This window comes from Paramisgurnus dabryanus, chromosome 5, assembly GCF_030506205.2.
Source record: "Paramisgurnus dabryanus chromosome 5, PD_genome_1.1, whole genome shotgun sequence".
Taxonomy (NCBI): Eukaryota; Metazoa; Chordata; class Actinopteri; order Cypriniformes; family Cobitidae; genus Paramisgurnus; species Paramisgurnus dabryanus.
In genome coordinates, this window is record NC_133341.1 from 45,323,679 (window position 1) to 45,337,291 (window position 13,613).

General features: G+C 37.2%; 1 protein-coding gene across 1 annotated transcript in view; it reads left to right on the top strand.

Annotated features, from left to right (window-relative positions):
- The first annotated feature begins 629 nt into the window (after positions 1-629).
- Positions 630-13,613, top strand: part of jak2b (Janus kinase 2b) — a 39,636-nt gene continuing 26,652 nt past the window's right edge. Inside the window, exons 1-4 of the mRNA XM_065284380.2 lie at positions 630-1,268; positions 7,450-7,693; positions 12,644-12,767; positions 12,871-12,988. Coding sequence (XP_065140452.1) covers positions 7,492-7,693; positions 12,644-12,767; positions 12,871-12,988 — 444 coding nt within the window. The 5' untranslated portion in view covers positions 630-1,268; positions 7,450-7,491. The remainder of the gene's footprint in view (positions 1,269-7,449; positions 7,694-12,643; positions 12,768-12,870; positions 12,989-13,613) is intronic.

A 13,613-nucleotide genomic window follows, 5' to 3' on the forward strand; every position in this document is an offset into this window, starting at 1 on the left:
TCATTAACATACAGTATACATAGAATAATTAAAACATAATTTAATAGACACATTTAAAAAAAATAACATAGTAGAGATAATATGTGCAGTATAGTCATAAGGTAGTCATTGCTTTTCTTTAGGCCTTACTTAAAACGGTCAAAGGGGCCTCCGACGAAATTTTGCTTAGGGCCCCCAAAGGTCTAGGGCCGGCTCTGTTTGGGTATCATATAAATTCTGTAAGATCGAACAGATCTGAAACTGTATACTGACTGACTCGAAATACCAAGTATTTAGACCGAGCTTTTTGCCTAAAGCGGCTATGCAAAGGTCCGAAAGATGACGACACGGCGAAAAAGTCACATGACAAAAACTCAACTGTACAGGTTTGTATACAGTACTACGGCAACGTACCAAACCGCCTACTTTCATACTATTTGGTAGGCGAAGTAGTGCTTTACTTTATCTAGGAACTGTTTTATAGTTTACTATAGTAAATACTAAAGTACACTACGGTGTTTTTCTCATGTAGGATGGGGGCTCGAAGTAAAAAAAGTGTCAATATTCCCTTTTGGGTGCAACACATTATATGCTGCTAAGTCAACGATGGCAAAGACAGCTGTTTAGGTAGGCAGCTAGTTAAGTTTTGAGACACGCCTCAACCGAAAGTGGCGTGTCAACTGCAGTAACGTTAACTACAGGGCGCCACCTCCTGCCTATGTAGACAGCACGGGGAGATAAAGACTTCGTGTTGAAAATTAACGTTGCGTAAATTGAGTCTTTGGAACAGGACAGACAACGCGTCGGACATTTAAACACAAACGCGTATGGTGTTTGTTTAAACATGGTGTTTAGTGACAGTCGCATGCGTTAGCATGCACGCTAGCTGTCATTCCGCTTGGTGATCTTGCGATCTTCAGACATGTCGTTTCCGTAGGACATGTATCAAGTGTCTTTATTAAAGAAGATATCGTCGCGTTTGTAGTCGTATTGAGACCTGACGCATGTACGCGAAGCTCCACTGGTCATGTTTTGTAAATAACAGCAGCAGCTGCACATGCTAACGCGCAGCTAGTCGACTAAACTTGACCCTAAACGTATTGGCGAGCTTTGCTGGGAGTCAAACGGCACGACAACTAACGAGATGGACCCACGGTCGACTCTATATGTCCAGTAGAAGCAACGACATTGATTAAATGAACGCTTCTGTGGGAATTTTGAAGTTTCGAGTGAGTCGCCCGTCGCGCGAGTTGGCTAGCAGCGCGCGCTAGCTCAGCAACACCAAACAAGTGAGTAATTTTCTTTACCCGAGTCATTTTTCTTTAACATGTGTGTCTTTTTCTTTATAAACTGCATGTGTAAGGTCGATTTAATACATATTATGATCTGTAATGATGTGTATGTGTGCATCTGTCAGTTTAGTACACTGACAATATAACGTAATCGGATTCCCCACGTGAAGAACCTGTAACGTTACCCTAACCCTAATGTTGTGGTGTGCTGTAGGAAGATATGTTGAAGCAATACCTACATTTCGTTAATGTATACTACAATATTCTGTGGTATTATCTAAAGTGGAATTATAACTGTAGTTAATTATGATATAACATTTTAATATTTACTATGGTAAAGTTAAAAATAGTGCTATGGTTTATACTAATTACTACAGTAGGTTGTTGATTACTTGCACATGACTTCATACTTGTGGAAAATATCGCTACTTTCCACTAAATTAATTAGCATATATATATATATATATATATATATATATATATATATATATAATCATACATATTAAAAAATCTTTTACATATGAACTTATGACGTCACACCATGATTTCACATAAAAAATTAGTCATATTACGATTAAATACGTTTTGTGAATAAGATGGATATTTTTGCCCATACCGATTTTATCAACTATACCACATGAGAATACACTGTAGTATACAATAGTATTTACTATAGTAAACTGTAGAAAAAAAATCCTACATACTGTAGTATTAACTATAGTTTATGTGCTATAGTTGATAATACAGAATACTGTTGTAAACATAACAGTGTATCATTACTGTAAGTGTAGTAATAACTATAATAATAAAGTATACTACAGTATTTACTTATCTTTTCCCAATTTCGATATATACAGCACATTGTGCCCAACAACGCCCCTTTGTATGTTCCAGATTTACTGAAAACCCCGGCTTCTTGGGGCTATATATTTTGTTTTTTACTATTCATTTTGTATTTGTGAGTATTTCATTCATTTACCAAGGAAATGCAGCAGAAGTTAAATGACTATTGGTGCATTGACATGATGACATCTCTTAAGACAGTTTCTTCAGTTCCTTAAAGATGTACATTTTATTGAATGCTTGTGTTTATCATCTTAGTTTTGTCATCATTGGAAAATTTGTCCTAATTCTTAGCTCACATGTGGTTTGCTATCAGGCAGACATGTTTTGTGATAATACTGATGTGCTGAAGTTGTTGACTGTGCACTTTCATGTGAGGTATCTGTTATCCATTTTGTAGATTCACAACATCTTTTGCCTTAAAGGGGTCATGCACTTAAAAAATGTAAGGTTTATAAGAGCATCTTTGTAAGTCTGTATGGTTCCATACAAAACTTTTAACCTTCACAGACCATTACTGTTTAAAAAGGGTTTCTTTGTAAAGGTTATACAGACTGTGAAAAGATAAGAAGGAAATTGTTCTTTTGAGAACCATTGACTAAAAGGTTCTTTGAGAAACCAAGATGGTTCTTCTATGGCATCGCTGCAGATCACACTTACGCACCTTTATTTTTAAAGAGTGTAGGATGGGAAAAATTGAAAAGTAGAACTAGTATAAAAAAAATAAAAACTTTTGTAGAAGAGCATTTAAAAGTGTTCTTCCCACCTAAAAAATGACCACATATTAAAATTATGCTTCTGAACTTTTGCACATGAATAAGATGAAAGATAGATAGATGCTGTTTCCCAAACACTAGAAAAAAAACCGATGATGCGAGTCTGAAATGACTCAAAGACTGATAATAGTCGAGCAAAAAAAAGGAAATTGTAAATTGTAAAACTTATGACCAATTTAACACTTACATTTTTTTAAATAAAACATTTAATCATTTATCAGATATATTATGTTTAGTGGTGTACCGGGACACGTTTCAAAAAGCAGGCGGACACAGAATCTTTCTGTTCTTGACAGGACAAATACAAACAAAATGATCTCGAAATACCACAGTTTTCATTTTTTTATAAAAACATTTGTTTATGTCTTAAGGGTTTTGTATAAGAAGCAGAAACCAGGTCTTGCTTATCTTAAAGAGATAGTAACCTCAATTAACCTACTTAAGTTTGTGTCATTGATGTAAATCTAACAACCCAAGACAAAGAGAAAATCACTTCTGTAGCTCTAAAAAATAATAATTATATTTAAATCATACAATGAAGACAGTGTTATTCATCATTTGATTCGATTTCTGTACCTAATGCCAATTTAAGACCTTACTTAATCTGCAACTTTGTTCTTTTACTATCCATTTTATTTTTTTATTTTTTGCTGATCCGAAAAATAATCCGATCCGTTTCTCAAAAAACATAATGTGATCCGAACTGTGAGTTTTGGGATCCTTCGCAATGATGTTTGTAAAGCATATGATGTTACTCAAATCAAAAATTAATTTATAAAGTTTTCTGGTTTTTATTGGTGCATGTCATTTAAAGGAAAAACATTTAGTCTTTGCAGTCATGGTGCAATAACTTGCTCCTCTTGAGAAACAACTTTTACGTCAACTTTACCAAGCCCTCTTATTTACCAACCCTTACCCACCTGTCATACAAATGCTGCATGTCTATAAAATCTGGTCATCCCCTTATTTTTTGGTCAGATTTTGGTACAAAATTGGTTATAAACTTAAGGTGAGTTTCTATAGAACCTGTTTTAAAGAGAGTTCCAAATATTGGACTTTTAAGGCATCTGAATGCTTTTGACAGTGCAACAAACAAACACAACTAAGGTTCATCTGTAGTGCAACTTAGTGTGCAAACCAATATTATATTAAGCATACAGGTTAAAGTTTATGTCTGTCTGTAATGTCTGCTGTGTATGACATTTGTTGGTCAATAATACAGCAAATAAAAACTTTTGAGACTAGTGTAACTCTAGTTAAACTAGAAAAGGGGTTGTATTAAAACTTTGGGTTGTAGTTGTAAAAGCAAAAGCTGTTTGCTGTTGCAGTCAAAGGGTTTATTTCTTGGAGCAGATTTCATAATTCTTTATATGGCCTTTGTGTCTTGTTTTCTTTTTTTCTTATTTGATGTTGCCATAGCCAACAGCAATGATGACAATCAGCATTATTATTTTAGAAGTTCCCCAATAGTCCGTTCCTCTTTCCGAAAACATTGTTGCTACAGCTTTCTTTTGCTTTTCTTAAACCTACTGAGATTTTAGTCTTATTGGCTTATAAAAAAATCTAAATCATCTAGAACAGCTTTTTAAAAGTTTGTATTGTTGACTCTCGAAATTGAAAAACTTGCTGAAGTGGGCACACCAGTTTATAGCTGTTAGACAAACATATAAAAATAGCAGCAAGCAATTAAAAGGAGCCCCTTAAAGAGTAACTAAACCCTAAACCAACTTTTTTTAGTTAATGATCTGTAAGAATGGGGTTTTATTAGTACTGTTCATTGATTTTAGTAAGTTTTTTGACATTTGGATATAAAGTGTTTCAATACTACAATATATGGTGTAAAAACGTCTGAGTGCTGCCCTCTTCAGGTTGAACGGTGGCTACTGCAGTTGAATTTTCCTATTGGATGTTGGGTCCAAGAAATAACTCGTGACGTAAGCAGGTTCAAGCTCACCACGCCCTTGTTACGATCTCACCACACACTTAGTTCGTCCCCTCTATCTCCGTTGGGATCTGCCCACTTTTCTTGCATTTTTCAAATATTGCAGTGGGTGGAGTCAGGCTCTGACCAGGGGTTTAGTTACTCTTTAATTAGAGCATTTAGCAGATGCTTTTTTTTAAAGCGATATATAACAATAAATCGATTGATCTTATGGAGAATATAATATAAAAAGTGCTAAAGTACAATATTGGTGGGAAACTGACATTGCAATGTTTTGTTTTCCTTCCAGGGTTTCCCTCAGCACATTTCAGTTAAGGCGGCTCGCCTAAGCTTGGAAACCCTACCGCCTTAACTAGGTCGTCCAAAACAAAATAAAATCGCTGCACAAAAGGCAATAAAGTGCATCTCAGAGAATAGCGCGTACGCGCATCACAACGCGAGCGGGGACGCGCGCCACACGATCGAAATGAGAAAGAAGTGGTCCGGACCGTCACTGTCTGTGGAGTATAACTAGCCAGTTGATAAAACATCACGGAGAATAGCGCAGACGCACTTCACACCGCGAGTGTGCACGCGCACCACACAGCCGAAATGAGATAAGACGTGGTCCGTCATGTCTGGAGGATAGCCAGTTTATAAAACACGTGTCCGCGTGAGAAATGTAAGTGGACTTATGTTTTGGGTTTATTTAAGCCTGTTATTGTATTAGTCTATAGTTCTTGCAATTTTAAAGTGGGTTAGCTGGTGATTTTGTTGTTGGACAACCTGCTAGCTAGGTTTCACGTGCCTGTTGATTAGATATAATTGTTGAGCTTGCTTGCTCACTTTATTTATGTGCATTATTTACATGCTACAGTAGTTACACTCCTTTAAGATAATGTTATTAATGGTGGGAAATAATCAGTTTTAACAATTTCTGTCATCGTTCGCCAGACGTTCTACAACATCTGCTTTAGTTTGTGTTTTTTAACCCTTTAGTTTCACTTCACCACGCAGCTATTCCCATTAGAGGTTTCTGTTAAAAACATTTAATTAATTAATTATCTAGTATGTGTTCATTTTTTTTCGTAGTTTCTTCAAAATTAAGTTTTATTTGAGTGTTTTAAATAAAAATATTACCATTTTCATCATGACGCATACGCCCCGCCCCTTTGATTGCCACGTCCACTCGCCCAACCCTACCACCTTAAAGGGATAGTTCACCCAAAAATGAAAATTCTGTCATCATTTACTCACCCTCATGTTGTTACAAACCTGCATAAATTTCTTTGTTCTGATGAACACAAAGCAAGATATTTTGAGAAATGATTGGAACAAAACCATTCATGGACCCCATTCACTTCTATAGTAGGAGAAAAGAATGATATGGAAGTGAATGGGGTCCACGAACGGTTTGCTAAAAAACATTTCTCAAAATATCTTGCTTTGTGTTCATCAGAACAAAGACATGTATACAGGTTTGTAACAACATGAGAGTGAGTAAACAATGACACAATTTTCATTTTTGGGTGAACTATCCCTTTAACTAACAAATTTTCTGTGGGAAACCCTGCCTTCTGTATATAATGCGCTAAAAATTGACTTAAAAACACTTGTCAAGTTTCCAGATCGTGTTATTAAAATCTTCGTTCAAACCATCTCTTTCATGAGTTACTGAATCTGTGATTTCTCTCTGCCTTTGAAACCTTGTATCTTATATAATGTTAGATTGACAAAAGCATCTGAGAGAATATTGCGCACATTGGGATGTCGATGCTAAAACGTCATATTTTCAAAAACACGCGACAGACAACGACTTTAACCCGTATTCCCATTATATTTTATCAAAGTGGTATTTTGTAAACATGTTTCGTTGATGAGATGATTTAAAACCCGGTTGACTAATTGGCCAATCAGATTAAAGCTTGCCAGATCTAAAAGGGTTACTATTGCGTGCAGAACACTTCGGCTGACCGGCAAATGAACTTTCAGTAGGCGTGTGTTGTCTGAGATCAGAACTGACCTTTGTTTGTTGTTGAAACAATTGATCTGATATTAATTGTATTTTTGACTTTCCGTATCGCGTTTTCCATTTGGTATGTGCTGCTTATTTTCAATGCATTACAAGCTCGTTTGAATGCCATGTCTGTTTTTTATTTTTATTATATTTTAAATAATTGCTGGATCATGTTTCAAAAGGATTTTGCTTTGCCACAGTGCATCTAAAATCAGACATTCACTAACTGACTGCTTAAATAGAAGTTGAGTAAAACATGTACATGCTCGGCTTTTCCTTTTTTTATTTCTTGACTGTTCTGACTCGTTCTTGTTAACTCACTATAACTGTCAGGATTTCAACACTGAATGCAAATCATTTTGAAACCGTGATGTGTCGAAGTGAAAATGATGACAAAGGCTAAATATCGTGTTAGACATTTGAGGTTGTGCATATGTGTACTACAGTTCACTACATTGTCACAGACAGTTAAGCAAAGGTATTCAGATTTATTGTAATGTTCGTTGTGTGCCTGACACATTAACATCTGTGATTCATAATCAAATATCACAGTGTGTACGTATGCAAAGCTTAACTAAAATGTCGCTTCTTTTTTTTCTCCCACCGCATGACCTCCTTCAGGTGAATGTTGCTCCATCTCATCTTGTCGCTTGTGTCTTTGTGATGGACATGGAGACGGCAGCCTGTGAACCGCTTCATCAGAACGGTGACGCCCACCATGAGGACCTCAACTCGAAGCAGCCCACTGTTCTCAAAATCCATCTTTACCACACCAGCCAGAGTGACGCTCACTGCAGCCCCCTCTGTTACCCACAAGGACAGTACATCACCGAACAGCTCATCATCGATGCCGCCAAAGAGTGCGGTAAGTCATCTACATCGTATGATAAATGACCAGTGCTAAACAATATGCAGTGACTAGGAATAAATCCTTTGTTTGTCCTGGCAAGCTGCGACTGTTTTAAACAACCCACGTTTTGTGGAATGCAAAATTGTAAAGTAAGTTTGAATTAAATTGTTTGTCATGGCACGTTTGTGGAGAAGCCTCACCGTTCCAGTTTTCTGCTCCACGCAGCGTTGTCTACAATATCCAAAATGATCTGATTGGCTTTGATTGTGAAAATGGCATGTGCATAATTTGCAACGTTGGTGTAATGTAGAATATTGAGACAAAACATTTATCAAAACACAAACAATAATCATATAAAATAATCTAATTACCATCATCAATACAAATATTTGCTTCTAATTGAACTGAAATATCTATAAACTTCAGATTCTGAATATTGACTCAAGTCACAGATAAGAAAATGGCACTAGACATTGTGGGCATAGCACAGGGTTTCTCAATTAGTTTTCACCATGGGCTAGATTTTGCCATACAAAGCCTAAAGGGCCACTGACCACAATGTTTGTTCTGCTATTCTTGCTTGTGTTGCTGTTGTTTTTAACAATCAAAAAATTTGGATTTCTATGCAAGCCAACTGTTCCTGCTCATCTCCACACTGGATATACTCACTATTTAAAAGTATAATTTTTTCGATCAGAAAAATAGAGGCTACTGTCTCTTTAAGAGCGAGTTCTGCACGGAGTCACATACTAAAGCCTTTTTCGTAATTCTCTTCACTGCACATGCAGTCTTTCGCAGCATAAATTGCAGATTTCCTTGCACAAAATATGCGGGGCTTGCATGATTTCATAATCCCTGCATTTTTGTAGCAAACATCACCTATATCTTAGCATAAAGTTAAAAAAAGTTGCATTTACCTCACATAAGCGCAGCCATGTCCCATTGCCATGGGAACGTTATGAAGTGACGTGATTATGTGATGTGAACATCATTGAAAAGTTGCAAAAGCTGAAAACTGTTTTTGCAAGTTCCCGTAGTTTTTGCAGGTTCCCGTAGTTTTTGCAGGTTGCCGCAGTTTTTGCAGGTTCCCGCAGATTTTGCAGGTTCCCGCAGTTTTTGCAGGTTCCCGCAGTTTTTGCAAGTTCCCGCAGTTTTTGCAGGTTCCCGCAGTTTTTGCAGGTTCCCGCAGTTTTTGCAGGTTCCCGCAGATTTTGCAGGTTCCCGCAGATTTTGCAGGTTCCCGCAGATTTTGCAGGTTCCCGCAGATTTTGCAAGTTTCCGCAGTTTTTGCAAGTTTCCGCAGTTTTTGCAAGTTCCCGCAGTTTCATTGCATAAAATTGCATAAATATTCCGGGTTCTCTATCGCATTTTTTAAGAAAACGTGCCATGAGATCAAGGATTTTTGCATGCAACAATCACAAAAAACTCAGCATATTTATGTAAGGACTGACAATTTATGATTATTAGTTAAAATTAGCTTTCAGTGCTATCATCAAGATGAAACCAAACAATACTTGGAGAGATTATTGTGTAAACATCTTAAATGAAGAGGATTCAGGTGCCGATTTGGTAGATCCTGCCAGTCCACCTGTATTTACAGTTTAACAAAGATAAACATCACGGGGGACACCAACACCAGCCAAGCGATTGTGATAGATGTATGATGCCGGCTTTCTCAGTAGCGATTGAGCGCTAAACTTAAAAGTATTTAATAGGGTTTGTTGAAACTTTATTTACCCCTGTTTTCAAGGGCATTTTAATTGCTTAAGAATTCATTCAGACGTTGCTCAAATTAATCTCTTTTCATGAAATGGCAATAAGCACCATACCTCATTTACTGCCAATACCACATTTATTGTTTGTAAAAAAAAAGTTGCCTTGAAAAGAGTTTTTCATCATTGAATAGAAACGAGAGCAAAAGTGAGAGTGAAAGGTGTGAAAAATCATGCCCTTGAAACCACAAACAAATCATCAGCAACAGAAGGTTTTACCCACATGCACATTTCCTTCCCAGCCTCTGTCTAGTGACGTAACACTATGGCTCAAAAATGGCTAAAGATGTTTTCAACAACTGGAAATTACGTTTTCCGTGACTAATACTGTACTAATACTATAAAAATAAGATGCAGTTGTACCAGCAAAGGTCCTGTTTAAAAGTCCCAGCTCCTAACAGTCGACTCTTGTAGAGCTTTTCATGCTGCTTGGGAAAATTTGCAAAGCCATGCTTTACTCACTTTTATAAAACAGTGCTTGATTCTGATTGTTTCATTTACAGTGAAACACTGCAATGACCGCTGCACCCTATGATTCTGTGTATAACTGCATAGCACTCTTACCAGTGTAAACATTTGTGACCCTGGACCACAAAACCAGTCATAAGACGCACTGGTAAAATTATGCATATTTTAATGCCAAAAATCATTAGGATATTAAGTAAAGATCATGTTCCATGTAGATATTTTCTAGACCTTCATTTGGACAACTTTCAAGGTAGTGATGTCAATTTATGCAATTTCCCATATTCGATGATTAAACAATTGAATAATCTTTAACAGTAATAGTGCAATTATCCTTTACTGACGTGGCCTATGACATAAGTGTTTGTAAAAACGCCAGCTTCCTTACGCAAATTAAAAGATTTATTTTGTCTAAATAACATGCTGGTGGAATTGTAAAATGAGTCAATGTAGTTGGTGTTTTGATAAAATCATAAATTTATCTCATAATGAAACATAATGACTAACAGTGTATAAATCCGCCTCACGTGGGCACTCTGCAACACTTGCATGTAAGTCCATGTGTCCATGACATGTCAAAATAAAAGTTTCATTATTATCAAGTATATTTTAATAGTTGTTCACCTCGCTTTCCGAGTTGTTGATACACCATTTGTTGTAATTATATCCAAAAAGCACACAAAGGGCACTTTTCCCGTCGTCACCTCAGCTTAGACCTGCGGCGTACTTTCAGCAAAGATGTTTATGTTATGGAGATGGCAACCTTCTATAGACCCCTTCACGGTTCACGTCACAGGCGGTTCCCACTGCGCATGTCGGGGTCAGAAAAGTAATTACAGCAGATTGAGTTGCATGTTATTCGGTATCGTATAAATGCCTACTTACGTCCTGGGCTCTGAAAATCGCGCCAGGTCTTCCGTTAAGTTTTCGCGATTCATGCAGAATCTCAAAAACAAAAAAATACAACATCTGCGGCTGCAAGCTATTAACGTGCAGACTGGAACAATACAAATATCAAAGAGGCTTGTGATTGTAGTGCTCACTTCATTTGAGGTAAGTCATCATTTTTCAGCCCTGTTAGATTAAATTTTAAAGCCTCGCTTGTATGAACAGTTTGACCCCATGCTGCGCGCGCACCCGATAGTCATTCAATGTTTACAAACCTTGAAGGGGTCTATTAGAAAACATGCAACAGTCAATTTGGCTAACATGTAGCGCCTCAGCCAGTCAATAATGATCAGTGATATATATGTTGCCGGCATTCTGAGTTTAATGACAGTTTACATTTTACAGTTACACGTCAGAATTTAAGATTACATTTTAATCTGTTCATTAAAAACGGCTTTTGGTCTCCAGTGTTGCTATGCTATGCTTGCAGGCTTCCCTGAAGAGGGTCTTTGCTTTCAGAATCCTAACCGTGTTTGGCATCGAGATTCGTTGTGATATTTTAACTTCCGCGCTCGCTTCATTTTTTTCTCTAGCTGTATGTGTTTTGCACAGACGACAATTGCTTATTCGACAAACGTTAAGTTTTCTCGATTTAATTCTTATCGACAATTAATCAAAGATCGATAAATTATTTACATCCCTATTTCAAGGTGTTTTTGCACCTTCAAATTTTAGATTTTAAGATAGTTGTATCTCAACCAATTATTTTCATATCCTGACAAACATCAATAGAAAGCTTCTTCAACTTTCAGATTTAGTACCAATAAAAAAAAATTGACCTGCTACTACGTCAGCAGAGGTGAGAAACGTTGACATAAACAAAGGAGATGCCTTCGGAATTGTAATAGGCGAACACAGCAGCCACATATCGGCCGATACATATAAAACCCCGCAAATATCAGCCCAATATATCGGCCGGCCGATATATCGGGCTGATATTTGCGGGTTTTATGTGTATCGGCATGTGCCGATATGTGGCTGCTGTGTTCGCCTATTTTTTCCAGCATTATTTACAGACAGAGTGCTGGAAGCCACAAGCGATTGCAGGTTGTGTGACTAAAAACAACCAACCTTGCCATGACAACATCGAACAGCTGATCATAGCTGCACAAAGCGGGTTTTTATTTCTCATCTCTATATATATTTGTAGTAGTAAAGTGCTAGAAATCAGTATCCTTTGCTGATAGTTCCTCGTCATTGGGGAGCGTGCAGTTCATGGTTCCATAGCACCCTCAACTGTTTTTACTATTTGTTAAATATAGTTTTTTTTTAAGTTCAATAAGTTTTACTTTTTTAAATTGAGACATTTGGCGTCATCGTGCCATTTTTATGATGTATGTTGAGTGAGCAAAAGCAATATAGGCCACAAATATCGGCTCAAGAAAATCGGCAGCCTGTATCAGTCATTGGTTAAGGCTGATGAAACAAAAATCGGCATCGGCACTAAAAAAAAAAAAATCCATATCGGTCGATCCCTAGTGGTATCGATTCCCTTTGCTGAGCTCAACAAATAGTGCCCAACTTAGCTGCTAGCTAGCGATTCAAAACAAAAACATTATAATTAAAACCACTTGAACATTTTATTAAATGTATCATAAAACATGAGTGTCATAATATTAATTAAACTGCTAAAAATAACGCTGTGCAACTCCTTGACAGTTTGATGTTCAGCCATAAAAAAGGGGGAGGGGTAGATGTAGGGGGAGGGGGAAGGGGAAGAGGGAAGACAGAGAAATGATTACTGATACCTATTTTTTTGTGTGTGTGTTTTCTCTAACAGGAGTGTCACCGGTCTACTGCAGCCTGTTTGGGTTGTACAAAGAAGATGAAGACATTTGGTTATCACCCAATCACATTCTTCGTTTAGATGAAACAGCCAATGAGAGTTTGTTATTCAGAATTAGGTAATACATTGTCTAAATGACTTAAGCTGAAGATGCCTTTATATTGTTTTTGAATCTAAAGTATTCAACTTTGTTTTATTTTTGTCACTTTCCACCCATAAAGGTACTATTTTCCTGGCTGGTACAGTTGTGGGCCGTCTCGGGCGTACCGTTATGGAGTAACTAAGGGATCTGAGAGTCCTGTACTGGATGATAATGTTATGTCCTACCTGTTTGCTCAGGTAACTCGTCTCCACATTTAAGCTCAAAGAGTATTTTGGCTTTGCTTCTGCCAGATGAAATAAAAACCCAGACGATTCACCATAGCAACAATGTATTGCTTGCGTCACATCCATTTATAATTGAATTGCAATTTGGCCTAGATTGTCTTCCATGGGATATTCTTGGATAAGGAACATTCTTGGCTTTGGGTTTTAAAGTGTGTAAAGTGAATCATGTCTCTTTATATCTACAGAAATAAAGGCCCCTATTTACAAACTGAATAATAATGCTGGCGTTGACTCCACCGTGTGGCTTTTTTGTTTTGGGCTCCTGCATGTTTTCCAGCTGCATTTTGGTATGCATTGGCTGGCACTGCAACAAATCAGATTGAATCAGATTGTTGGTTTTATACCTGCATAGCTGGCATAGTCTTGTTGGTTTATAAAGCGCCACACCCTGGAAATCCCTAAGGGAAATGTTGCATCCACAATTGTTACAAGGACAAGATTTTTCACATTTTTCTGTAGAAAATGCAGTGCTTACTCTTGCAAATTCGCAGCTACGATGTTTCGGTGTATTGGATGGTTGCCAGAGCGTTGCTTTGCGGATGCTTTGATGTGCTAAATGATTTTAAGTCTGTTGCTT